Genomic DNA, 26,599 nt, shown 5'->3' with positions numbered 1-26,599 from the left:
AGCAGTTGCTTTTGATTTGAAGCTTTTGGGGCTCTGCTTTTGGGCATCCCTTGTAACCTTTAAATAAGTGGTGAGGGTCTCACTTCTCAAAGCATCTAGACACAGAGTCTGAGAGTGAAACCCTAGCCACTCTCTTGTACTTTGATCTGATTAATATAAAAAGAAATACCGAAAGGGGCGCCAGTCTTTTGGGCCAATATCTCTAGGCAAGGAACTCCGCCGGGCCAGTGCAAATCTATTGGGATCTGTGAATTGTTTTGAAGTGGTTATTTGGTGCTGTCGCGATTGATTCTTGACTTGGAGTGTCCAAGTCTGTTACAAGCGTTGGTTTGACTATACCCCACAATTGCTCTTTCATTAAGTAGCCTTTCAACTTGCTTTGCCAAGTATGAAAGCCCTCCCCGTTAAACTTCCCAAGCCCCTTCTCTTCCATTGTGCTAATAGAGGGGTCTTAGCTTAGGAGACTCTCCTAGCCAGTGTCTACCTCTTTCCTTAGAAATGATAGAAAAAAAAAAATCAGTTATTGGGCTTGGCTGTGTCACAACTCGGTGACGTGGCTGCTGTTGCAAAAAATTACATCGAAATGCTAACGTGGCAAGCCCCGGAAATCGCGGAATTACTGACACGTGGTAGGCTGTACGAACACTTGTGTTTTGCGACAGAAATTGCAGTAGCAAGAAAAGAAAAGCAACGACAGTTTTTGCTTTGTTTTTGGCCACGCAAGTTGCGAGAGAGGGAAAGCTTTTGCTTTATTTTAATTTCCCTAATGGCTTGTGAGAAAAACATTGAAGGTGCTTTATTTTAAAATCTTTAGATTTTCAGCTTTTGGGCTCTGCTTTTAGCATCCCTTGTAAACTCTTTAAATAAGTAGTTTGGGCTCTCACTTCTCAGAGCATCTGGACGCAGAGTCTAAGAGTGAGCGCCAGCCTACACTCTTGCACTTTGAACACAGATTAATACAAAAAGAAATACCGAAAGGGACACCAGTCTTTGGGGCCAATATCTCTAGGCACGGAACTCCGCCGGGCCAGTGTCAAATCAATTGTGAACTGTTTTGAAGTGATTGTTTGTGGTGTCACCGTAGATTCTCGACATGGAGTGTCCAATTCAGTTATAGTGGTATCAAAGCACTGCCGATTTCTCTTCTACAGGAAATCCGATCCTTTATACGCGGCACTTATGGCTTCAGGCAGAGATCAGTCAACTTCCTCTACATCCGGAGATGCAAAAAGAGATCATACCGACGATTCACGCGAGAAGTATGGCCTGCCTCTGACTACTCAGGCGGAGCTCGAAGAGATGGAGCGTCGACAATTGATCGGCGATGCAACAAAGATGATGCTTAATTTTGCGAAGGACCCAAAATTTGCAAAATATATGAGCCAGACTTCTTTCGATGAGGTGCACACATAGTGGTGGCATACCACAAAGCCACCCCTCAAGCCGGCTCTCAAGAAACCTCCTACTCCCAGGATGTACACAAAGCAAGAATTAGAAGAGGTGGTTGATGCACGAATTGCTCAGCTTTTTGACGCGCACAACAAAGCTAAAAAGCACGACAAAAAGCAGAAGAAAGGCGCTGACTTCCCGGATTATTTGGGTCGTCAGTCTACTTTTGAATCAACAAGAAAGCAGAAGAAGCGTGTTCGATTTGAAGTGCCCAATTCTTCTTCTTCTTCTTCTTCTTCTGACAGTTCTTCTAGCTCCTCCAATTCATGCAAAGAAGACAGAAAAGGCAAAAAGCGAAGCAAAAAGCAAAGCTTCGAAAAGGACAAGAAAAAGGCAAAGAAGCCTAAATCTCGCCCCGTGGTTGACAATTTTACAGAGGACTCGTCTTCAGATAGTTCGGACTCTGATGACAGCAGCTTTTACGCAAAGAAGAAGAATTTTTATACCAATTTGGCGGCGCGGCTCGAGATCACACCCGACCGGATGGGACCACTTGCAGAGGCAGTTCTAGCGGCACTCGGCAGGGACGTAGCCATTACACATGTCATTGGCAAACTTCTATTGCATTATCAGGGGTATTTGGGACATGAGGACTTCTACATAATGCCTTTAAAAGGTTGTGATGTCCTCTTGGGAATTCCCTGGTAACACAAGAACAACGCCGTGGTTGACTATCGGGCGAGGAAAGCGACATTGACCACAGAGAAGGGCAAAACCATTGTACTCGATGTAAAACTTAAGGGCAAGTCTGTCCCTATTGTATCGGCTTCGGCCATTTTTAAACTAATGAAATCCAGTCTGTTTGTTTACTCGATCTTTTTGAAAGAGTTGAGTGATGAGGATAGGACAAATATCTCTGAACTTGATAAAGAACGCCAAGATTTTCTCCACTCTCATGCCGATTGCTTCTCAGAGGGCCTGCCAGGCGAGTTACCACTTGCTCGTCGTGAAGATCATACCATTGATCTGATACCTGGAAGCACACCACCGAACCGGCCACCTACTGTGTGAGCCGAACCCAAAACGCAGAGATTATGAACCAAGTGAAAGACCTCTTGGAAAAGGGTCTTGTCCAGCCTAGTACTTCATCGTACTACTCTCCAATGTTGTTGGTTTTGAAGAAAGACAGATCTTGGAGACTGTGCATCGACTATAGAGCTCTCAACAAAATCACCATCAAGAACAGATTTCTGATTCCTAGAATCGATGATATACTTGACCGACAGGATCCTCAGATCTTGGAGACTGTGCATCGACTATACAGCTCTCAACAAAATCACCATCAAGAACAGATTTCCGATTCCTAGAATCGATGATATATTTGACTGACTTCAAGGATCCTCGTGCTTTAGCAGGATCGACTCGAAAAGTGGATATCATCATATCTGAATCGCGCAGGGAGACATCTACAACACAGCCTTTCGAACGACTTTTGGGTTATTTGAGTTTTTGGTGATGCCTTTTGGCTTAACCAATGCTCCTCCGATCGGATGGACAAGATTTTTCCAGAGCATAGACTATTTGTTGGCACTTTCTTTGACGACATCATTATTTTCTCCAAGGATGAGACAGAACATAGAGAACATCTGCTTCAAGTCTCCCAGGCATTATGAGATCACAAGTTAGTGATTAATCCGAAGAAAAGTGAATTTTTCCTACCAGCAATACACTTTTTGGGACTAATTATGTCAACAGCAGGAGTGTATATGGATTCGGCCAAGATAGAGACTATCCGTGATTGGCCCGATTTGAAGAATGTCCATGAAGTTAGAAGCTCTTTAGAATTGTGTTCGTACTACAGGCGGTTCATTAGAAAGTTTGCAGAGGTTGCTTCCCCTTTGCATATCTTGACACAAAAAGGAGTCCCTTTCTCGTGGGGACCCACAGAGGTGACTGCCTTTCAAACATTGAAAGAGAAATTGACTACGGGACCAGTTTTGACTTTGCCGGACTTGCCGAAGTCATTTGAAGTATATTGTGATGCTTGTGGTCGTAGTATGGGTGCGGTCTTAGTGCAAGAAGGCCATGTCATTGCTTACGAGAGCCGATTATTCTCAAGGCCGGAATTGAGAGCACAGATTCAGAGTTTACGCTACTTCTTGTTACAAAAGCAGCTTTCGTAAAAGCACATGCGGTGGGCGAACATCTTGTCACAGTTTCACTTCCAGATTGTCCATGTTCAGGGACACAAGAATTTGGTGGCAAATGCTTTGTCTCGAAAATTGTTGGTTCTGGCTATTTCCGCGATACACCATAGGTGCTTCGAGGATATGGTCGATCAATATGCCACGGATACAAATTTTGCAGACATTTTCACACGGATACAGGATGGGGAGACAATAGCGGGGTATTCCATTCGGGATGGCTACTTGATGAGGAAAACCATGTTGTGCGTTATACAGCCGTTGAGGGAAAAGGCTATAACCGAATTCCACTGTCCACCTTTTACGGGTTAGTGTGGCATTGCTACCACCTTGAAAGGGATAGAGAGATACTTTGTTGGCCGAGACTCAAGAAGGACGTGGACGAGTCTGTGCGCAGTTGATTGGTATGCCAAAAGGTCAAGTTTGACAGGCATAAAGCACAGGGATTGTTACAGCCTTTGTCCATACCCACCCGCCCCTGGGAAAGTATTGCAATGGATTTCATTTTTGATCTCCCGAGAACAAAGAGTGGTCACGATGGTATCTGGACTGTTATTGACAGATTTAGCAAGCAGGCTCATTTCATTCCAGTGAAGAAAACAGTCAAGCCGGATCACTTAGCGAGACTGTTTGTGGCCTAGATCTTCAAATTACATGGCATGCCCAAGACGATTGTCTCCGACAGGGACACCAGATTCACGAGTTTGTTTTGGAAGGCAATTTGGGAGAACATTGGCAGGCGGTTGCAGTTCTCGTCATCTTTCCACCCACAAACTGACAGGCAATCTGAGATTGCCAATTCAGTGGTTTTTGATTTATTGAAGTCTCACATCTTGGATCAGAAGACTCAATGGGAAAAGCATCTACCTTTGGTGGAATTTGCCTACAGTAACACGATACACTCTTCAACAAGGAAGGCGCCATTTGAGATTATTGAAGGTGTTGTGAAGCTTCCACCCTTCCTAAGCACAAAAGATAAGATTTTTGAAGCCGATGAGTACACGCGCGACTTGGACACGGCTTTTTCCAAGGTCCGCAAGGCTTTGGAGAAATCTCAGGAAAGACAAAAAAAAGGAAGCAAATCGCCAGCGTCGCGATTTGAAGTTGAAGGAGAATGATTGGGTGCTCTTACGTTTTGAGAAGGCATGCTTGAGAAAGAAAAAGGGAAAGGAGAGGCTTTTTCCTAAGCTTGGTCTGAGATACTACGGACCTTTCCAGATCTCCGAAAAGATCAATGATGTCTCCTTCCGATTGAAACTGCCCGACACTTGGAGATTCACTATGCTTTTCATGTGAGTCTCGTGAAACCTTTTAAAGGTGATGTGCCTGAAGACGGGGTGCCTGATGAGCAACCCGAAGTGGAAGAAAACGAGAGATCCTTGTTCTTGAACAGATATTGGCACATAGGGACAGAAAGTATAAGGGTAAAGTGAGAAGGCGGTTCTTGGTTAAATTCAAGAACTATCTTGCATTGGATGCGAAGTGGATGGAGGAGGAGGACCTAGCAGATACTCCTCAGATTGTGAAACTTTACCTTCAAGTTCTTGGCTTATTGAAGGTATATCCATCAGCAAAATTTTATCTCTGAAACAAGTTGTCCAAAGATTCAATTCCAACAATTGAAGTCGTGCTGCAAGATTCTGCATCTGTTTTATCCTTTGCACCATTGAAGGTAAGGACTGGTATCTTCAAGTTTAAAAAATTATCATTCACCATAGCATCTGGTATATGTTGAGAGAGAGAGAGACTTTATTCTGCAAGGGCGGTGACGAGGCGATTTTTTTTCTTGGATCACGGCCAAAGAAGTGGTTTTGTGCTTGTCCATTGTAACACAAGAACCGGAATCTTTTGAATCTTTAATTGTTTCAGCAGGTATGAAGGCTTCCAATTGAGAAGCGGGAGGTCGAGAAAGTTGTTGCCTCTTAGAAAGATCCTCTTGCACAAGGAAAGGATCAATAAATCTTCAATTGTACTTGTCACAAAGTGATGACGTGGTGGACAGCAGAAACCCTAATTTATGCCAGAAACCCTAAAATTCTTACAAACCCTAATTTTTGCCAAAAAACCCTAACTTCCGGAAATCGCGGAGGCTATTAAAATATAGATATATATATATATATAAAAAAGGAAAATGATGAGCGACGCAAATTTTGCTTTTTCTCTACAATATGAGAAAGAGAGAGAATGCTTTTGCTTTCAAGTTTTGACTCTCTGTGAGAGAGAGAGAGAGAGCAATTGCTTTTGATTTGAAGCTTTTGGGACTCTGCTTTTGGGCATCCCTTGTAACCTTTAAATTAGTGGTGAGGGCCTCACTTCTCAAGGCATCTGGACGCAGAGTCTGAGAGTGAAACCCTAGCCACTCTCTTGTACTTTGATTTGATTAATATAAAAAGAAATACCGAAAGGAGCGCCAATCTTTGGGGCCAATATCTCTAGGCACGGAACTCCGCCGGGCTAGTGTACATCTATTGTGATCTGTGACTTGTTTTGAAGTGGTTATTTGGTGCTGTCGCGGTTGATTCTTGACTTGGAGTGTCAAAGTTTGTTACAGTGGTATCAGAGCACGGCCGATTTCTCTTCTACAGGAAATCCGATCCCCAAATTTTCTTTCCGCGGCACCTATGGCTTCACGCAAGGATCAGTCGACTCCCTCTGCGTCTGGAGATGCGGGCTGGGATCACAACGAAGATTCAGACAGAGGCCTCGGCCTACTCAGGCGGAGCAAAGAGAGATGGAGCGTCGTCGATTGATTGGCGATGCAACAAAGATGATGCTCAATTTCGCCAAGGACCCGAAGATGGCAAAATATGTGACCCAGACCTCTTTGGAAGAGGTACAGATGGAGTGGCAGAGAACCACAACACCACTCCTGAAACCCGCTCTCAAGAAACCTTCTGCCTCCAAGAAAATATACGGAGAAGGAACTGGAGAACATGGTTGATGCACGGATTGCTCAGCTTTTTGACGCGCAAAAGAAAGCCAAAAAGTTCGGCAAAAAGCAGAAGAAAAGCACTGACTTTCCAGGTTATTTGGGTCGTCAGTCGGCTTTTGACAAGGCAAAGAAATAGAAGAAGCGTGTTCGATTTGAAGGAGTACCCAGTTCTTCTTCTTCTTCTGACAGTTCTTCTAGCTCTTCAGATTCGAGCGAAGAAGGCAGAAAAGGTAAAAAAGCGAAGAAAGAAACAAAGCTTCGGAAAGGGCAAGAAAAAGGCAAAGAAGGCTACATCTCGCCCAGAGACTGACAGTTTTACTGAGGACTCAGATTCTGATCACGGAAAGTTTTATGCGAACAAGAAGAATTTTTTTTTACAAAGCTAACCAGTTTGACTTTCTCGAAGATAAAAGCAAGAAAGTCCGAGAGTTTAAGGAAGGTGGCCACTCGATCAAGTTTGATACTTTTCAGGATACTCAGATGCTTCGAAGGCTTTGTCTTTTATACAGCAGTTTGACATTGCTTTCACGGGAGGACGCTATTCAGAGCACTCCAAGATTCGGAGAGCTGCCTCTTACTTTAAGGGGAATGCTCGTACTTGGTGGTCCACGCTTCTTTTAAACAAGACTGCGCCAGTTACATGGCTAAAATTTAAGAGGCTTTTTATTTCTTCTTGGTTGACGCAAGAGTTTGAACGAGATATACGAGCTGCTTGGAACCATCTTCGGATGACCAAGAGCGATACAGTAAATACTTACTGTGAAAGATTCTGGAGCTCTTTCTACTCGCCTCTTCATTCAAGAAGATCTTGTTCAGAGAACAGATTGAACGGTTTACCTTGGGTCTACCTACAGAGATCCGAGATCACTGCTTGGAATAGAAGTCAGCTTCTATTTAGGAGTTGATGAGTCATGCGAAGCGGGGCTTTGCCATTCACTCTGGCAGTTTGACCTACCCCAAAGATAAGGCCATGACACAACGAGCCGAACAAACTTTTGGGAATGAAAGTAGAAAGAAAAAAGAGCAACCCAGAGAAAAAGATGCACGACCCAAGCTTACTCCCGAGGAGAGAGCTCGCTTCATCAGAGAGGGGAAGTGCTTTGAATGCGGGGAACATGGACATATCTCCGCGAAGTGTCCTAAAAAGGCACAGAAAGAACAGAATGATAAAGACGACGACAGGCCTGAGAGTTCGAGAGCAACTGAGGAATGTGGCAGAAAAGGCAGATAGAAAAGCAGAACTGGTACCACATGGCGTGGGACCTGCACCGAATCTAATGAATGAAAGTACAAACTTTGCCACTTTTGGGACAAAGTGAAGGATCAGGAAGCTCTTTTGAAGGAGCCAAGGCCAACTTCTTTTCACTTGGAATTGCCGGCTCGATTTGGAATTACGCCCGACAGACTGACGCCACAGGCGGAGGTAGTTCGACTAGCACCCGGATGGGATGTTGCCATTACACCGAGCATTGGCAAACTTCGTTTGCAATGACAGGGGTGTTCAGGGCACGCGAGTGACGTTCTACTCGGGATCCCTTGGTACCACAAGAACTACGCCGTGGTTGACTACCGGGCTGAGAAAGCGACTTTGATAAATGAAGGGCTTAGAGATTGTACTTGATGAACTTCAGTTTCTTACTCATTCTTTTGGGAGAGAACTGAACGCTGGATAAAGGTTGAATATGTTTTGACCTGATCAAAAGAACGCCAAGATTTTTCTCCACACTCATGCCGATTGCTTTTCAGAGGCCCTGAAGATGAAACCATTGATCTGATACTTGGAAGCACGCAACCGAACCGGCCACCTTACCGTGTGCGCCGAGTACAGAATGAAAAGATTATGAACCAAGTGAAAGATTCTTGGAAAAGGGTCTTGTCCAGCCTAGTACTTCACCGTATTGCTCTCAAGTGTTGTTGGTTTTGAAGAAAGACGGATCTTGGAGAATGTGCATCGATTATAGCACTCTCAACGAAATCACCATCAAGAACACATTTCCGATTCCTAGGATCGATGATATACTCGACAGGTTACAAGGATCCTCGTGCTTTAGCAAGATTGACTTGAAGAGTGGATATCATCAGATCAGGATAGTGCCGGGAGACGTCTACAAGACAGTTTTTCGGACGACTTTTCGGTTATTTGAGTTTTTGGTGATGCCTTTTGGCTTAATCAATATTCCTGCGACATTTAACCGGATGACGGACATGATTTTTTCGAGGGTATAGGCTATTTGTTGGCACTTTCTTTGACGACATCATTGTTTTCTCCATGAATGAGGCAGAAGACAGAGATCATCTGCTTCAAGTCTTTCAGGCATTACGAGATCACACGTTAGTGATTAATGCAACGAAAAGTGAATTTTTCCTACCAGAGATACACTTTTTGGGACACATTGTGTCAGCAGCAGGAGTGCAAATGCACCCGGCCAAGATAGAGACTATCCGTGATTGGCCCGATTTGAGGAATGTCCATGAAGTTAGAAGCTTCTTGGAACTGTCTTCGTACTACAGGCGGTTCATACGAAAGTTTGCAGAGGTTGCTTCCCCTTTACATACCTTGACACAGAAAGGAGTACCTTTTTCGTGGGGACCCACAGAGGTGATTGCCTTTCGGACATTGAAAGAGAAATTGACTACGGGACCTATTTTGACTTTGCCGGACTTACAGAAGTCATTTGAAGTATATTGTGATGCTTGTGGTCGTAGTCTGGGTGCGGTCTTGATGCAAGAAGGCCATGTCATAGCTTACGAGAGCCGTTTGTTCTCTAGGCCGGAGATGACATCACAAATCTATGAGAAAGAGCTTTTGGCGGTTATCCATGCTCTTACTCAGTGGCGGCATTACCTACTCGGAGCGGATTTTAATGTCTTTACAGACCATCAGAGTTTGCACTACTTCTCAGAGAAGCAGCTTTCGGAAAAGCAGATGCGGTGGGCGAACATCTTGTCACAGTTCCACTTCCAGATTGTCCATGTGCAGGGACAGAAGAATGTGGTGGGAGATGCTTTGTCTCAGAAACCGTTGGTTCTGGTTGTTTCCGCGATACATCATAGAAGCTTCGAGGATATGGTCGATCAGTATGCCACAGGTACAAATTTTGCAGATATTTTCACATGGATACGGGATGGGGAGACAGTAGCTGGATACTCCCTTCGGGAAGGCTACTTGATGAAAAAGACTATGTTGTGCATTACACAGCCGTTGAGGGATAAGATTATGATTGAATGCCACTGTCCACCTTTTACTGGTCACCGCGGCATTGCTACCACCATGAAGGGGGTAGAGAGATACTTCTTTGGGCCGAGACTCAAAAAGGATGTGGAAGAGTTTGTGCGCAGTTGCTTGGTATGCCAGAAGGTCAAGTTTGACAAGCATAAGGCAGAGGGATTGTTACAGCCTTTACCCATACCCACCCACCCCTGGAAAAGTATTGCAATGGATTTCAGTTTTGATCTCCCGAGAACACAGAAAGATCACGATGATTTTCCGATTACATGGCACGTCTGAGACGATTGTCTCCGACAGAGACCCCAGATTTATGAGTTTGTTTTGGAAGGCAATTTGGGAGAACGTTGGCACGCGGTTGCAGCTCTCGTCATCGTTCCACTTGCAGACTGACGGGCAATTTGAGATTGCCAATTCAGTGATTTTAGATTTATTGAAGTCTTGTATCTCGGATCAGAAGACTCAATGGGAAAAGAACTTACCTTTGGTGGAATTTGCCTACAGTAACACGATACACTCTTCGACGGGGAAGACGCCATGTGAGATTGTTGAAAGTGCTGCGAAGGTTCCATCCTTCCTGAGCACGAAAGATTAGATATTTGAAGCGGATGAATATTCGCGAGATTTGGATACGGCTTTTGCCAAGGTTCGCGAGACTTTGCAGGAGCCTCAAGAACGACACAAAAAGGCAGCGGATCGCCATCGTCGCGACTTGAAATTGAAGGAGGATTATTGGGTGCTCTTACGTTTTGAGGAGGCACGCCTACGAAAGAAAAAGGGAAAGGAGAGACTTTTTCCAAAGCTTAGTATGCGATACTACGGACCTTTCCAGATTACTGAAAAGATAAATGATGTCTCCTTCCGATTGAAACTGCCAGATACTTGGAGGATTCACAATGCATTGCATGTGAGTTTCTTGAAACCTGTTAAGGGTGATGTGCTTGATGATGGGGAGCCTGATGAGCAACCCGAAGTGGAAGAAAATGAGGAGATCCTTGTTCCTGAAAAGATTTTGGCACATAATGATACGAAGAAAGGTAAAGTCCGAAGGCGGTTCTTGGTTAAGTTCAAGAACTTTCCTGCATTTGATGCGAAGTGGATGGAGGAGGAGGACCTAGCAGATACTCCTCGGATTGTGAAACTTTACCTCAATGCTTTGGTTTAGCATAGTCTACTCCAAACGGAACCCAAAATTCAGCTTGGCCGGAGATCTGCTGCAGTGGGATGCACAAGAGGGGAGTTACTCCACTCCTTTGTCAAACAGATACCTCGATTTTGATACTAAAGTCACTGATGTCTGTTTGAGCTTCAGGGATACTGAGAGCTGACAGTATTCTGTTGGATGACTTTATGAAATGGAATTCCTGATTATGATACTGATTTGTTCTTGACTTCTTGTGAGTGCAGGAACTGATAGACGAAATGACTGCAGCATTTTGGTCTGATTGATCTCGAATAGACATGGTTGCAATAGGGGTTAGTCAATCGGACATCGATGGGGTCCTGATTGGACCTAGATGTGATTGCTAACTACATTGCCGATAAATCATGGTCTAAGATCCGAATGAATGTTGAATGTCATGTGATGTCATGTGATGTCTGGTGACGTCCTGTGATGTCATGTGATGTGACTGTCGATTTTGTACATGTGCTAGATGTGTGTTCCTAGTACATAGGTACTAACAGTCAGTGTCTGCTAAGACGGTTTATGGCTTTGTCGGTTTTGCAGGCGTAATCGCGGTCGATTAGAATGCTTTCAAGAGGGGGGTATGTCACAAAGTGATGACGTGGCGGACAACAGAAACCCTAAAATTCCTGCAAACCCTAATTTTTACCAAAAAAACTAAATTTCCAAAAATCACAGAGGCTATTAAATTTTATTTTTATTTTTATTTTTTTTGAAAATGACGAGCAACGCAAATTTTGCTTTTTCTCTACAATATGAGAAAGAGAGAGAGAATGCTTTTGCTTTCAAGTTTTGACCCTCTGTGAGAGAGAGAGAGCAATTGCTTTTGATTTGAAGCTTTTGGGGCTCTGCTTTTGGGCATCCCTTGTAACCTTTAAATTAGTGGTGAGGGCCTCACTTCTCAAGGCATCTGGTCGCAGAGTCTGAGAGTGAATAGCCACTCTCTTGTACTTTGATTTGATTAATATAAAAAGAAATACCGAAAGGGGCTCCAGTCTTTGGGGCCAATATCTCTAGGCACGGAACTCCGCCGGGCCAGTGTACATCTATTGTGATCTGTGACTTGTTTTGAAGTGGTTATTTGGTGCTGTCCCGGTTGATTCTCGACTTGGAGTGTCCAAGTCTGTTACAGTACCACCATCAGACAAGAAAGACTTAAATGTAGGGTATGGCACCATTGAAGGTAAGGATTGGTATCTTCAAGTTTAAAAAATTATCATTCGCCATAGCATCTAGTATATGTTCAGAGAGAGAGACTTTATTCTGCAAGGGCGGTGACGAGGCGAGTTTTTTTGCCTGGATCACGACCAAAGAAGGAGTTTTGTGCTTGTCCATTGTCACACAAGAACCGGAATCTTTTGAATCTTTAAATGTTTCAACGGGTATTAAGGCTTCCAATTGAGAAGCGGGAGGTCGAGGGAGTTGCCTCTTAGAAGGATCCTCTTGCACAAGGAAAGGATCAATAAATCTTCAACTGTACCACCATCAGACAAGAAAGACTTAAATGTAGGGCATGGCTCACGAGGGGGAACTTGTCCAGCGTCGCAGCATTCACGACCGAGTATTCGACTAGGGTCAGATATATATGTGCCATTAAGTAAGCCCATCTTGATATCGCTGATGATCCTTTGGAAGCTTCATGTTGCTACTTTTGTTGCTGATGATTCCGATAAGAAGTTAGTTGCTTAGAACTATAGCATTTCCAAGAATATTCCTGCTGAGACTTTTTGCTCGCATGAAAATACTTTGTCTCTAATTGTCTCCGAGAAACCATGCTTTGGGTGAGAAAATTTGGGTTGGAAAACCTCATTTTTCTTCAATTCAGAGGTTTGCATCTACAACTGCTCCAGGCGAGTGTGAATTGATGTGAGGCTTGTGGAAATTGCTGCCATCTGCTCCTTAATAAGAGTAAGGCATCATCTGATTGACTTTCTCCATCCTGAGAAGTCGGCATGGTTACGCCTCGAAGGGAACTCGAACGGGTGCAGAAATAGGTTTTGGGTCGGGAACAGATTCTGGAGTCGGAGAATTGGGAATGATGACCACCTCGTGTGTAGGACAACTCTCCAACAAGATTTCGTTGGGAATCTCGTCCGAGTGTGCAGGAGATATGAAGCACACATTGTCGAATAATACCATGCGCAAGGAGACAAGACGCCAGCTCTGTAGGAGGAGAAGGGGGCTGATATGTTGCAAATGTCTATTCCGGGTGCTGGTTTTTTTAATCGTGGGATCTTCTGTGGTTTTTTTTAAGTCATGTGGTTTTTTTAAAGTCACATAAAAGGTTGTTGGCCTTTCACACTGGGTAATTTGGGGTTGATTTTTTTTTGGAGAGGGGGGGGGGGGGGGGAACTTGAGTAATAAAGGCCATGCAAATTAAAAATAATGCAACGCAATGTTCTATTTAGCGCAACACAAAACTCCAGCATGGAAGAAGGCAGCGAAGGGGCATTACAGCAGCCAAGCATCGCAAATTTCAGCCGCCAGCATAGTGAAGGGGCACACCCATATGCAAACCCCTCAGGGGGAAAGGGTGCCACTAACACTAAGGGTGCCCTCTCATGGTGCCCTTTCAGAGAGAGGCACGCCCCTTCGATGTGTAACAGCCAACGATGGTATTCAGCCGCCGAAAGAGAGAGAGAGAGAGAGAGAGAGAGAGAGAGAGAGATAGATAGATAGATAGATAGATAGTTCTATTATCGTCCTGGGAGGTCAAATATGACCTATGGGACCAAATGAACATGTCACGTGGTGTGAGTGGAGTTCATAAGTGACTCTCGATGCTCAAAAATGGCTGAAATGAGCGTCGCAATAGAGAGTCCACATCGTGGTTGGGAGAGGAAGGTATGTAGGGAGAGCTCATGGCTGAATATATGGGGAAAAGAGGACCTAATGTGGTCAAAAGCTGAGCACTCAAGTAGTGTGTGGTACTCACTCTCTCGCACTTGACGAGGGCATAAGGTGCAAAGTCGATGACACTCCTCGCCAGTGCCCCAACGTCCTGTCTCGCAGCGTAGAGAATGGGAGCTAAGACGAATGGAGGCAATGGTGCGGATAGATTTTCCTTGGTGCCCTTTCGCGAAGGGGTGCTCTTTGATGTGCAACAGTCAGCAAAGAGAATTCAGCCACCAACAAAGGGAGAGCTACACCCGTGAAGAGACACACCGGTATGCGAAACGGTACGATCCAAGGGAGATGAAGCGACCGCTTGCCGGGTCAGTGCCCTTTAGCATGAAAGGGTGCGTGCATAGAGGGGCGAAAAGCTGCAACCCGATGAAAGGGCGCACAAGGTTCTCCGTGTACGCCGCGCACATACATCTTTGTACATACATCTTTGTTCTGTCTTTACTTATAGAATTGGAACAACATCAGGGGGAAAGGGTGCCACTAACACTAAGGGTGCCCTCTCATGGTGCCCTTTCAGAAAGAGGCACGCCCCTTTGATGTGTAGCAGCCAACGATGGTATTCAGCCACCGAAAGAGAGAGAGAGAGAGAGAGAGAGAGAGAGACCCGCAGATAGATTTTCCTTGGTGCCCTTTCGCGAAGGGGTGCTCTTTGATGTGCAACAGTCAGCAAAGAGAATTCAGCCACCAACAAAGGGAGAGCTACACCCGTGAAGAGACACACCGGTATGCGAAACGGTACGATCCAAGGGAGATGAAGCGACCGCTTGCCGGGTCAATGCCCTTTAGCATGAAAGGGTGCGTGCATAGAGGGGCGAAAGCTGCAACCCGATGAAAGGGCGCACAAGGTTCTCCGTGTACGCCGCGCACATACATCTTTGTACTGTCTTTACTTATAGAATTGGAACAAAAAAAATTCATGTTACCTCAAACGCGTACACGTATATGCACCACCTTTCTTCTCATTCCATGCAAATCCGGGAAGGGGGTAGAGTGTAGCGGCAAGGGTGAGAGGCTCACAACCTTTGGGTCCCAAGAAAAAAATTTGCTCTGATACCACTGTGAGGATTAGTGGTGCCAATCCTATAATTAAGACTTAAAACTTCATACTTAAGATCAAATTGAGACTCAAAAGACAAGAACACTGATGTTTGATTGATTAAATGAACTGTTCAAAACTGAGTACAATAGTCTCCTTATATAGGAGACGAAGAGACACAAATGAAAAGACACGTCTCATGGTGAAGAGACGCGACTTTAGACGTAAAGATACTTTTGGCGAAGAGCTGCAACCATTGGACAAAGAGTCGCAACCGTAGAGCGAAGGGGTGTGACCAATCGTCGAAGGAGTGTGGCTTTTGGCGAAGAGGCATGTCTCTTGAGCGAAGAGTCGTGACCATCCAAGTGTAGGGATTCTCCTTGGCATGGCACTTTGCGTATCTGCAACTAGGAGCAGATGTAATACTGCAGCATAGTCACAATCCTGACAAGTTGCATATCCTCTGGGTGCACACAGCATGATCATCAGCATGACATTCAGTACTCATCATGAGCATTTTACAGTGCATAGAACCCATTTTCCCTAATTATTCATTTTTCACTTATTATTTAATAAGTGACTTTGTTGGGAAACTGAGTAGGGCAAATTTGCTAGCGCTAGCAGTTTCTGGCAGAAGAGGCAGAAGAAGTTCCAACAACTTGCAGTGCACCTTCTCAGCAAGACCGGCAGGAGGCCTACCGTTTCCAGCCAACAGAGCAAATAGCATTTTTGGCTACAGATTCAGTCTAGCGTTTCTGCTACAGATCAAGCCCAACGTTTTTGTTACTAATCACCTGGCGTTTTTCATTTGCACACCTTGCCTAGCGTTTTGCAGTTTCGCACGTCAGATCAGCCCCAGTGCATCGGCATTTTCAGTTTTCAGCACTTAGACACCGCAGATTCAGCCCTTAGCCTCGCCCGCAGCAAATCCTCGCCGTACCGTCAGATCCGCCAGCGTTTTCAGATTCAGCCCGCTGTCCGCAGTTTTCAGCATCTGCGTTTTCAGTGCAGAGTGGTCACGTCGTTGCCATCGCCGTCCTCGCCGACACAGTGTCAAAATTCAGCAGGAAGTCAGCGTTTTCAGATTTCAGCCCGTCCTCATCGTCAACATGGTCGGCAAGTCCATCGCATCTAGACCATTGTACCAGATTTGTGCGACCTATCTCACCATAGAGAGGGGGGGCCCTTGGAGAAGGGTTTGAGAACCGTCTGGTGTCGTATTCCTCTCTCTCTCTCTCTCTCTCTCTCTCTCTCTCCCAGCCAAAGTGTGGGCTCTCCATTGCGACTCTCATCACTACAATTTTGAAGCATCGAGAGTCACTCACCAGCCATACACATACTACATCACATGTAACTTTGGTCCCATAGGTCATATTTGACCTCCGAGGACGATAATGATATCTCTCTCTCTCTCTCTCTCTCTCTCTCTCTCTCTCTCTCTCTCTCTCTCTCTCTCTCTCTCTCTCTCTCTCTCAACACCTTCATTCACAATGTCATTCACTTTGTTTGTGATCATTGCACTCTCTCACTAAAGGAACGGAAGGCTCTCCCTTCCGTAAGTAAAAGGAACCCTTGAGCATAGTTCGGAGCACTCGTCTTGAGCAAAGTTCAACATTCACTTCTGTTGCACCTTACATTGGTATCAAAGCTTTGGCAGTGTTCTGTATCACTCAAGGAAAAGAACCACAGAAAATTTTTTGCTTGTTGCGGTCCCTCGTAACCCAAGTCCACTTGGATGTGTCGATTCCTAATCGTGTTTTTGAAGAGTGACAAGTAACCCGAGAAAGAATGGCTTGTCCGGCCTCCCCTAGTTCCTCTTTTGACTCATTGATAGCGGACCGTGCACTTGGCAACCGGCCAATCGACGTGAGGTGGGAAAAAGCAACTTTGGTCTGAGCGCAAGGCCACCAAGGGGTGCGCCCACACGGAAGAGTTAAGCTCGTGTAAGCGAAAAGCCTTCTCTAACACCGATTGCAAGCTAAAGAACCCAAGAACCTCGAACCTCAAGAACTCAAGAACCTCGAGAACCCAAGAACCAGAACCCAAAGTTCCTCGAGAACTTAAGTACCCAAGATCTTAGTGTATGGTCATCACCCGAAACGGAATGGATACTTTGTGTGAAGGTGATGAGCATGGAGGTGGTGAAGAAGAATGTAACAGACTTGGACACTCTAAGTCGAGAATCTACCGCGACACCACAAGACTTCACTTTAAACAGTTCACAGTTCACAATTTATTCGACATTGGCCCGGCGGAGTTCCGTGCCTAGAGACATTGGCCCCAAAGACTGGCGGCCCTTTCGGTATTTCTTTTTGTATTAATCTACAACTCAAAGTACAAAGAAGTGGGAGGCTCTCACTCTCACTCTGCGTCCAGATGCTCTCTAGAGTGGGAGGCCTGTCCACTTATTTAAAGAGTTTAGGGATGCCAAAAGCAGAGCCCCAAAAGCTGAAAATCAAAAGCTCTTTTAAAAATTAAAGCATCTCCAATATTCCTCTCATAAGGCTTAGTGGTAAAATAAAGCAAAAGCTCTCTCTCTCTCTCTTGCACTTGCGTAGCCAAAAGCAAGTTCAAAATTCTGCCCTGCTGCCATAATTAGCGCTGCAAAAAGCCCGCATGCGTACAGCTTGCCACGTGGCTGCTATTCCGAAAAATACGCCGCGTTTTTCGAGGTTGCCGTACAACCATGCCACGTCAGCATTTTTCAGCCGAGCTCTCCGCGGGTATGCCAACCGGGGTGGGTCTGTATGTGCACTAGGCAGCCACGTCACCAGTTTGTGACATACCCCCCTCTTGAAAGCATTGTAGTCGCCCTCGATTATGCCTGCAAAACAGACAAAGGCCATAAACTGTCTTAGCAGACACTGATTGTTAATACCGAGTCCCAGGGTTGTCCACGTCCGTCGAACGGAACGTCCCGTCCTTTCCGTCCCGTCCGTTCCGTCCGATCAAAAAAAAGTGATCGTTGGCGGACTTTTTTGACTGTCTTTACAGCCGTTTTGTAGCGCCACGTGCTGGCAGTTTTTGAACGTTAAAAATTGAACGTTGGGGGCCTTGGAGCCTTGGCCCTTGGGGCATCATAAGCCAATGTGCCATCCCCCCCCCCCCCCCCCCCCAACACACACCACACACACACACAAAGCCACATGGGCTATGGCCATGGCACATGGAATTTGAATTTTGAAGCATGCTCTCTCTTTAACCCTCTTCTCCCTCTCTCCTCAAAACCTATATAAGGTTGCCCACCCTCTCTTCTTCTCCATATATCCCTCAAGCTCTCTCATTCATCTCCTTCCCTACTCAAGCTCCCTCAAGCTCTCTCCATTCATCAAGGGCCAAGGCTTCAAGCTTTGGCACTCCATCAAGTCTTCAAGCTCTCCATTACTCCTTCAAGCTCCCTTCATCTCCTTCAAGCTCTCCATTGTTCCTTCAAGGCTCAAGCTTTCTTCATCTCCTTCAAGCTCTCCATTATTCCTTAAGCTCCCTTCATCTCCATCCACCTCCTTCAAGCTCTCCATTACTCTAAAGTTCTCTCATCACTCCCCATCCCTCAAGCTCTCCATAATGCCGCCCGCTCTTCATGAAGCCTTCAACAAGCATTGCCGCTACTTTGAAAGGGTGAAGAACAAGTAAAATGTTTGCAAATGGTATTGCAAATATTGCCCGAAGACCATGACCTCAAGCTCCACCCGCCTTATCATCCACTTGACCAAGGTGGGAGGGGAAGCGGGTCCTTGTCCGAATATCCCCGACGACATTCTCCAAGAGTGCAAAGCAAAGTATCTCCCCTTGAAGACGCGCAAGGCGATTGCAAAGGCATCGGAGGAGGTGGTTCCGCCCGACCATGATCTCTCCGATTCGGGAGAGGATGCTTCTCCATCAATGTCCGTTGCATCCGGCGGCGCTACCATGGCCTCCACCGAGGGTGGTAGCGTCTCAAAGAAGAGCAAAAGAAGTCATGGTGGGCGGCCTCCAAAGCAAGCTACTCTTGCACAAACGGTGGGTGGAACTTCCGGTCCATTGTCTTTCCTCAAAGAGAGGCAACGACAAGCGGAGATAGAGATTGCACGCACCATCATTGAGTGCAATCTCTCTTTTCATATTCTTCGCACGGATTGTTGGAAACGCATGGTGAAGGCTATTGCCGCGGTTGGTCCATGTGAAGGGTGGACGGGAGTGTCATACCATAACATGCGCACCAAAAAGCTTGATGAAGAGAGGGCACGAATTGACAAGTCTCTTGACCCCGTGCGTGCCGGATGGGTAAAGTATGGTTGCTCTATTCTCACCGATGGATAGAGTGACCGCAAGAAGAGGGGAATCATTAATATCCTTGTCTCATGCCCTCTTGGCACCTACTTCTTGCGAGCGGTTGATGCGGGAGCAAGGGGGAAAAAGGTCACGGGTGCCTTCATTTACCGCCACATTCGTCAAGCCATAAAAGAGGTAAAATTTTTGATTCCACTCTCAAGTATCTACTATTTTCAATTTTGTCTTTTGCCTTGGCTCTTCTCACTTTCCCTTCTTTCTCCATATGTAGATCGGTCCAAGCAACGTCATTCAAGTAATCACTGACAATGCCTCCAATTGTGCTTCCATGGCCAAAAAGCTAGAGGCGGAGTATCCACACATAGTATGGACTCCATGTGCATCACATTGCATTGACCTCCTCTTGGAGGACATTGGCGACCTACCTTGGGTAAAGGACATTCTATCCCAAGCCCTCTCCATCGTCAACTTCATCAACAAAAAGGTGAGAGTACTTGCGATATATCGCACTTACTCCGGCTTGGAGTTGAAGAAGCCTTCCGCAACACGCTTTGCCGCTATGTGGCTCCTCCTTGAGCGCCTCTATGATGTGCAAACCAACTTGCAAAAGACAATGGTCTCGGATGAGTTCAAAGCATGGATTGAAGAAGAGACCCAATCATCCCAACAAGATGCAAAGGCCATCCAACGGCTTTGCTTGAAGGAGGAGTTTTGGCAAGAGGTCAAGGGTCTTGTCATGGTGGTATTGCCATTGTATAAGGTGCTTCGGATGACCGACATGGAAGGGTCTACCATAGGTCTCCTTTACCACTTCATGGAGGAGGCTTACAAGGAGATTGAGAGATCCACCATTCTTGATGGAGCACCCGATGGTTCACGGTAAACATATCACCTTATGATTTATGTACATTGTAAGTTGTCTTTTTCTATCTACGGTTCTACCCTTCCATGCTTGACTATCTTTCTCTCTCTCTTTGTAGTGATGTGTTGGAGGACTCTCCAAAGAGAGATGACATTCTCTTCCTTGTTAAAAAGCGGTGGGATTGGATGAGGCGACCAATCCATGGCTTTGCCGCCCTCTTGCATCCGGCTTTCAAAAAGCCATCAATCTTTGCGGATCAAGCACTTCAAGAGGAGCGCGACAAGTACCTTCCAAAGATACTCAATGAAGAACACCATGGAGAGTTTCTCCAAGAGCTCATCAACTATGGAGACCAAAGAGGCACGGCATTCGCTTCCTCGGTGTGTTGGAAGAGGGATTCGTTAGTGAAGCCTCTTTTTTGGTGGGAATGTTTTGGCTATCAATTGCCTCACCTTCAAAGGGTGGCATTGAGGGTTCTTGGACAGGTATATCATATATATTAATAATTATACATAATACCATACCATAAATTATAAATTTATAATCTCAATCATGTCATCATTTGACATTCATCATTCATGTGACATGTCACATAAGTCACCTCTCAATTGAAAATTCCCACAATTCAAATCTCATGCCTCTCTTCTATCATCTATGTGCTCTAGGATTGCTCATCGGGTGCATGTGAGCGGAATTGGTCGGCGTATTCTCTTATACACACCAAGATCCGCAACAAGCTTTCTACGAAGCAATTGGAGCGGCTTATCTATTGTCGCTCCAATTTACGCATGTTGAGGTCCATGCACGAGATGCCAATGGCTAGGCAGGTAATTGAGTTGGCTACATCATACTCTTTATTTATGCTTTCACATGTATGATGTATCATGTGCTCATATTTTTGGCATACCAAATTGCTAACTCCATTAATCTTCTTGCATGTTGTAAATGACAAATAGGTGAATGTAGATGAATGCAAGCTCTCCATTGAGACTCTTAAGAGTCTCAACAAAGATCGCGATCCAGAGAAGGAGCAAATATTTCGAGACCTCTACTTGGAGTTGGAGGAGATTGATCGCCGTGTCTCTCGCACACGGTCCCGCAAGAAGGTGGTTGTGCGAGCTTTGGCAACTACAGGTAGAGGAGCTTCCACTTCGGTTGCTCGTGGGAGTGGAAGAGCGTCGGCACGGACACCCAAGACCTATGTGCGGCGAGGCTCGGGTAGCGGATCTACTATGGCGGACACCACTTTGGAGAATGTGTCCATTTCTAGACCTGCGGATCCTAGAGAGCCAGAGTTTGATGATGAGGGCAACATCCTTAGTGAGGGAGATTATGGTCTTGCATCTAGTGCATCTGATGCAAGTAGTGATGAGGATGATGCAGCTAGCTCTAGCTCAAGCTCGGACCACAACTCCGGTGATGAGAGCGATATGAGCACTTAGAACTCTCTCTTTATGCTTTAAAGTTTGTACCCATGGGCCATGAGACTATGAGTTGTGTCACTACTTTTTGTCACTTGTATCTCTCGAGCCTCGACTCTCTACTTATGTAATGAATTATGAAATCAAATGCAATCATGATCATCTTTTTTCGAGCATTGCCGTTTCCAATGTCCATGGCCAAATCTTTAATGTTCTTACTTGTGAGACATCTCCTTTGAGTTTTATGTACTTTTTACTAAGTAGTTACTCATAATAGAGTAAAAGCTCTGAAAAATATATGATTTATTTTTTTGCATCGTACGTTACGTCAACGTACGTCTAATTTTTTTTAGTTCGATTAGTACCGCATGTCTTCGTACGTGACCGTACGTGTCAACTATGATACCGACGCACTAGGAACACACATCTAACACATGTACCAAATCCACAATCACATCACATGACATTACAGGACATCACTTGACATAAAAGGACATCACATGACAAATCACATTCAACATTCATTCGGATCTTAGACCATGATTTATCCGCAATGCAATTAGCAATCGCATCTAGATCCACTCGGGACCTCATAGATGCCCGATTGACTAATCCCTAATGCAACCATGTCTATCGAGATCATTTAGACCAAAATACTGCAATCATTTCGTCTATCAGTTCCTGCACTTAAACAAGTCGAGAACAAATTAGTTTCATATTTTTCGGAATTCCATATCATAAAGTCATACAACAGAATACTGTCAACTCTCAGTATCCCTAAAGCTCAAAGAGACATTAGTGACTCTAGTATTCAAAAATCGAGGCATCTCTTGACAAAGGAGCGGAGTAACTCCCCTCTTGTGCAAACCCACTGCACCAAATAACCGGCCAAGCTGAATTTGGGGTTCTATTTGAAGTAGACTATGCTAAACCAAAAGCTTCAAGGTAAAGTTTCACAATATGAGGAGTATCTGCTAGGTCCTCCTCCTCCATTCACTTCGCATCCAATGCAGGATAGTTCTTGAATTTAACCAAGAACCGCCTTCTCACTTTACCCTTATACTTTCTGTCCCTATGTGCCAATATCTGTTCAAGAACAAGGATCTCTCGTTTTCTTCCACTTCGGGTTGCTCATCAGGCACCCCGTCTTCAGGCACATCACCTTTAAAAGGTTTCACGAGACTCACATGAAAAGCATAGTGAATCTCCAAGTGTCGGGCAGTTTCAATCGGAAGGAGACATCATTGATCTTTTCGGAGATCTGGAAAGGTCCGTAGTATCTCAGACCAAGCTTAGGAAAAAGCCTCTCCTTTCCCTTTTTCTTTCTCAAGCGTGCCTTCTCAAAACGTAAGAGCACCCAATCATTCTCCTTCAACTTCAAATCGCGACGCTGGCGATTTGCTTCCTTTTTTTTGTCTTTCTTGAGATTTCTCCAAAGCCTTGCGGACCTTGGCAAAAGCCGTGTCCAAGTCACGCGTGTACTCATCGGCTTCAAAAATCTTATCTTTTGTGCTTAGGAAGGGTGGAAGCTTCACAGCACCTTCAATAATCTCAAATGGCGCCTTCCTCGTCGAAGAGTGTATCGTGTTACTGTAGGCAAATTCCACCAAAGGTAGATGCTTTTCCCTTTGAGTCTTCTGATCCAAGATGTGAGACTTCAATAAATCAAAAACCACTGAATTGGCAATCTCAGATTGCCCGTCAGTCTGTGGGTGGAAAGATGACAAGAACTGCAACCGCCTGCCAATGTTCTCCCAAATTGCCAATGTTCTCCCAAATTGCCTTCCAAAACAAACTCGTGAATCTGGGGTCCCTGTCGGAGACAATCGTCTTGGGCATGCCATGTAATTTGAAGATCTAGGCCACAAACAGTCTCGCTAAGTGATCCGGCTTGACTGTTTTCTTCACTGGAATGAAATGAGCCTGCTTGCTAAATCTGTCAATAACAGTCCAGATACCATCGTGACCACTCTGTGTTCTCGGGAGATCAAAAATGAAATCCATTGCAATACTTTCCCAAGGGCGGGTGGGTATGGACAAAGGCTGTAACAATCCCTGTGCTTTATGCTTGTCAAACTTGACCTTCTGGCATACCAATCAACTGCGCACAGACTCGTCCACGTCCTTCTTGAGTCTCGGCCAACAAAGTATCTCTCTATCCCTTTCAAGGTGGTAGCAATGCCACACTAACCCGTAAAAGGTGGACAGTGGCATTCGGTCATAGCCTTTTCCCTCAACGGCTGTATAACGCACAACATGGTTTTCCTCATCAAGTAGCCATCCCGAATGGAATACCCCGCTATTGTCTCCCCATCCCGTATTCGTGTGAAAATGTCTACAAAATTGTATCTATGGCATACTGATCGACCATATCCTCGAAGCTCCTATAATGAGTCGCGGAAATAGCCAGAACCAACGGCTTCCGAGACAAAGCATCTACCACCAAATTCTTCTGTCCCTGCACATGGACAATCTGGAAGTGAAATTGTGACAAGATACTCGCCCACCGCATCTGCTTTTCCGATAGTTGCTTTTGTGACAAGAAGTAGCGTAAACTCTGATGGTCTGTAAAGACAGTAACATCCGCTCGGAGTAGGTAGTGCCGCCACTGAGTAAGAACATGGATAACCGCCAAAAGCTCTTTCTCATAAATCTGTGCTGTCAATTTCGGCCTTGAGAACAATCAACTCTCGTAGGCTATGACATGGCCTTCTTGCATTAAGATCGCACCCAGACTATGACCACAAGCATCACAATATACATCAAATGACTTCTGCAAGCCCGGGAAAGTCAAAACTGATCCTATAGTAAATTTCTCTTTCAAAGTCTGAAAGGCAGTCACCTCTATGGGTCCCCACAAGAAAGAGAATCCTTTCTGTGTCAAGATGCAAAGGGGAAGCAACCTCTGCAAACTTTCTAATGAACCACTTGTAGTACGAGCACAATCCCAAGAAGCTTCTAACTTCATGGACATTCTTCAAATCGGGCCAATCGCGGATAGTTTCTATCTTGGCCGAATCCATCTGCACTCCTGCTGCTGCTGACACAGTGTCCAAAAAGTGTATCTCTAAATGAAAAAATTCGCTTTTCTTCGCATTAATCACTAACTTGTGATCTCGTAATGCCTGAAAGACTTGAAGCAGATGTTCTCTATGTTATGCCTCATCCTTGGAGAAAACAATGATATCGTCAAAGAAAGTGCCAACAAATAGTCTGTACTCTCCAAAAATCCTATCCATCATCCAGTTAAATGTCGAAGGAGCATTGGTTAGGCCAAGAGGTATCACCAAAAACTCAAATAACCCAAAAGTCATCCGAAAGGCTGTCTTGTAGACATCTTCCGACGCAATTCGGATCTAATGATATCCACTTTTCAAGTTGATGCTGCTAAAGCACGAGGATCCCTGAAGTCGGTCAAGTATAACATCGATTCTAGGAATCGGAAATCTGTTCTTGATGGTGATTTTGTCCAGAGCTCTATAATCGATGCACCCAAGATCTTTCTTCAAAACCAACAACACTGCAGAGCAGTACGGTAAAGTACTAGGGTGGACAAGACCCTTTTCCAAGAGGTCTTTCACTTGGTTCATAATTTCTTCATTCTGAGCTCGTCTCACACGGTAAGGTGGCCGGTTCTGTGGTGTGCTTCCATGTATCAAATCAATGGTATGATCTGCAGGACGAGCGGGTGGCAACTCACCTGGCAAGCCCTCTAAGAGGCAATCGGCATGAGAGTGGAGAAAATCTTGGCGTTCTTTATCAAGTTCAGACATATTTGTCCTATTCTCATTATTGATTTCTCTCAAAAAGATCGAGTAAACAAACAAACTGGATTTTATTAATTTTGAAATGGCCGAAGCTGATACAATAGGGACAGACTCGTCCTTAAGGTTTACATCGAGTACAATGTTTCTGCCCTTTTCTGTGGTCAAAGTCGCTTTCCTCGCCCGATAGTCGACCACGGCGTTGTTCTTCTGGTACCAGGGAATTCCCTAGAGAACATCACAACCTTCCAAAGGCATTATGTAGAAGTCCTCATGCCCCAAATACCCCTGACAATGCAACCGAAGTTTGCCGATGATAAGTGTAATGGCTACATCCCTACCAGGTGCCGCTAGAACTACCTCTACTAGTGGTCCCATCTGATCGGATGTGATCTCGAGCCGCGCCGCCAATTCCAGTGAAATGAAGTTGGCTTGGGCTCCTCCATCAAAGAAGATCAGGGCTTCTTGGTCTTTTACTTTGCCCCAAGCTCTGCAAAGTTCTGTACTCTTGTCCATCGTGCTGGGATCGATACCCACGCAATCTGGAACCAATCTTGTTTTCATCTTACCTTTTCGTCCACGTTCCTCAACTACTCTCGAACCCTCAGGCCTCTCGTCCTTGTCGTTTTGTTCTTTCTGTGCCTTTTTAGGGCACTTCGCGGCGATATGCCCAGTTTCCCCGCATCCAAAGCACTTCCTCTCCTTGATGTAGAGAGCTCTGGATCGTGCATCCTTTTCTTTTTGTTTTGGGTTGCTCTTCCTCTTTCTACTTTCATTTTTCGAAGTCTGTTCGGCCCGTTGCATCATGATTTCATCTGTGGGGTAGGTCAAACTGCCTGAGTGAATGGCAAAACCTCGTTTCGCATGACTCATCAGCTCTTGAATGGAAGCTGACTTTTGTTCTAGGCAGTGATCTCGGATCTATGTAGGAAGACCCAAGGTAAACCGCTCAATCTGCTCTTTGAACGAGATCTTCTTAAATGAAGAAGCGAGTAGAAAAGAGCTCCAGAATCTCTTGCAATAAGCATCCACTGTATTCTTCTTGGTCATCCGAAGATGGTTCCAAGCAGTTCATATGTCGCGTTCATACTCTCGAGTCAGCCAAGAAGAAATAAAAAGCCTTTTGAATTTCAGCCATTTAACTGGCGCTGTCTTGTTTTATAGAAGAGTGGACCACCAAGTTCGAGCATTCCCCTTAGAGTAAGAGGCAGCTCTTCGAATCTTGGAGTGCTAGTACGCCCTCCAGAGAAAGTTATGTCAAACTGTTGTATGAAACACAAAGCCTTCGAAGCATCTCTATAACCAGAAAAAGTGTCAAATTTTATTGATTGTCCACCTTCTTTAAACTCTCGGACTTTCTTGCTTTTATCTTCCAGAAAGTCATATTGGTTGGCTTTATAAAA

General features: G+C 45.1%; 2 protein-coding genes and 1 pseudogene across 5 annotated transcripts in view; 2 read left to right on the top strand and 1 right to left on the bottom strand.

Annotated features, from left to right (window-relative positions):
• The window catches only part of LOC147435094 (uncharacterized protein At4g06598-like), a 59,622-nt gene that overhangs the window by 23,593 nt on the left and 9,430 nt on the right, over window positions 1-26,599 (bottom strand). The window lies entirely within an intron of this gene.
• Window positions 18,014-19,455, top strand: LOC147435096 (uncharacterized; annotated as a pseudogene).
• LOC147435095 (uncharacterized) lies at window positions 19,201-21,514 on the top strand. The gene is made up of 5 exons (XM_086490090.1): window positions 19,201-19,326; window positions 19,421-20,028; window positions 20,130-20,496; window positions 20,677-20,838; window positions 20,968-21,514. The coding sequence occupies exons 2-5, from the start codon at window positions 19,478-19,480 to the stop codon at window positions 21,451-21,453; spliced, it is 1,566 nt and encodes a 521-aa protein (XP_086346216.1). The 5' UTR covers window positions 19,201-19,326; window positions 19,421-19,477; the 3' UTR covers window positions 21,454-21,514.

The sequence above is a fragment of the Adiantum capillus-veneris genome, chromosome 19, assembly GCF_014529385.1.
Source record: "Adiantum capillus-veneris isolate H3 chromosome 19, ASM1452938v2, whole genome shotgun sequence".
Classification (NCBI taxonomy): Eukaryota; Viridiplantae; Streptophyta; class Polypodiopsida; order Polypodiales; family Pteridaceae; genus Adiantum; species Adiantum capillus-veneris.
The sequence above is the reverse complement of the archived record's forward strand: the minus strand, read 5'-3'. Positions and strand labels throughout refer to the sequence as shown.

Excerpts from the sequence above, each read along its gene's own strand:
- LOC147435095 (XM_086490090.1), top strand. The coding sequence starts at position 19,478 with ATGGCCAAAAAGCTAGAGGCGGAGTATCCACACATAGTATGGACTCCA. Across the intron at positions 20,029-20,129 it reads GGAGCACCCGATGGTTCACG|TGATGTGTTGGAGGACTCTC; the intron begins GTAAACATATCA and ends CTCTCTTTGTAG. Across the intron at positions 20,497-20,676 it reads CATTGAGGGTTCTTGGACAG|GATTGCTCATCGGGTGCATG; the intron begins GTATATCATATA and ends TATGTGCTCTAG.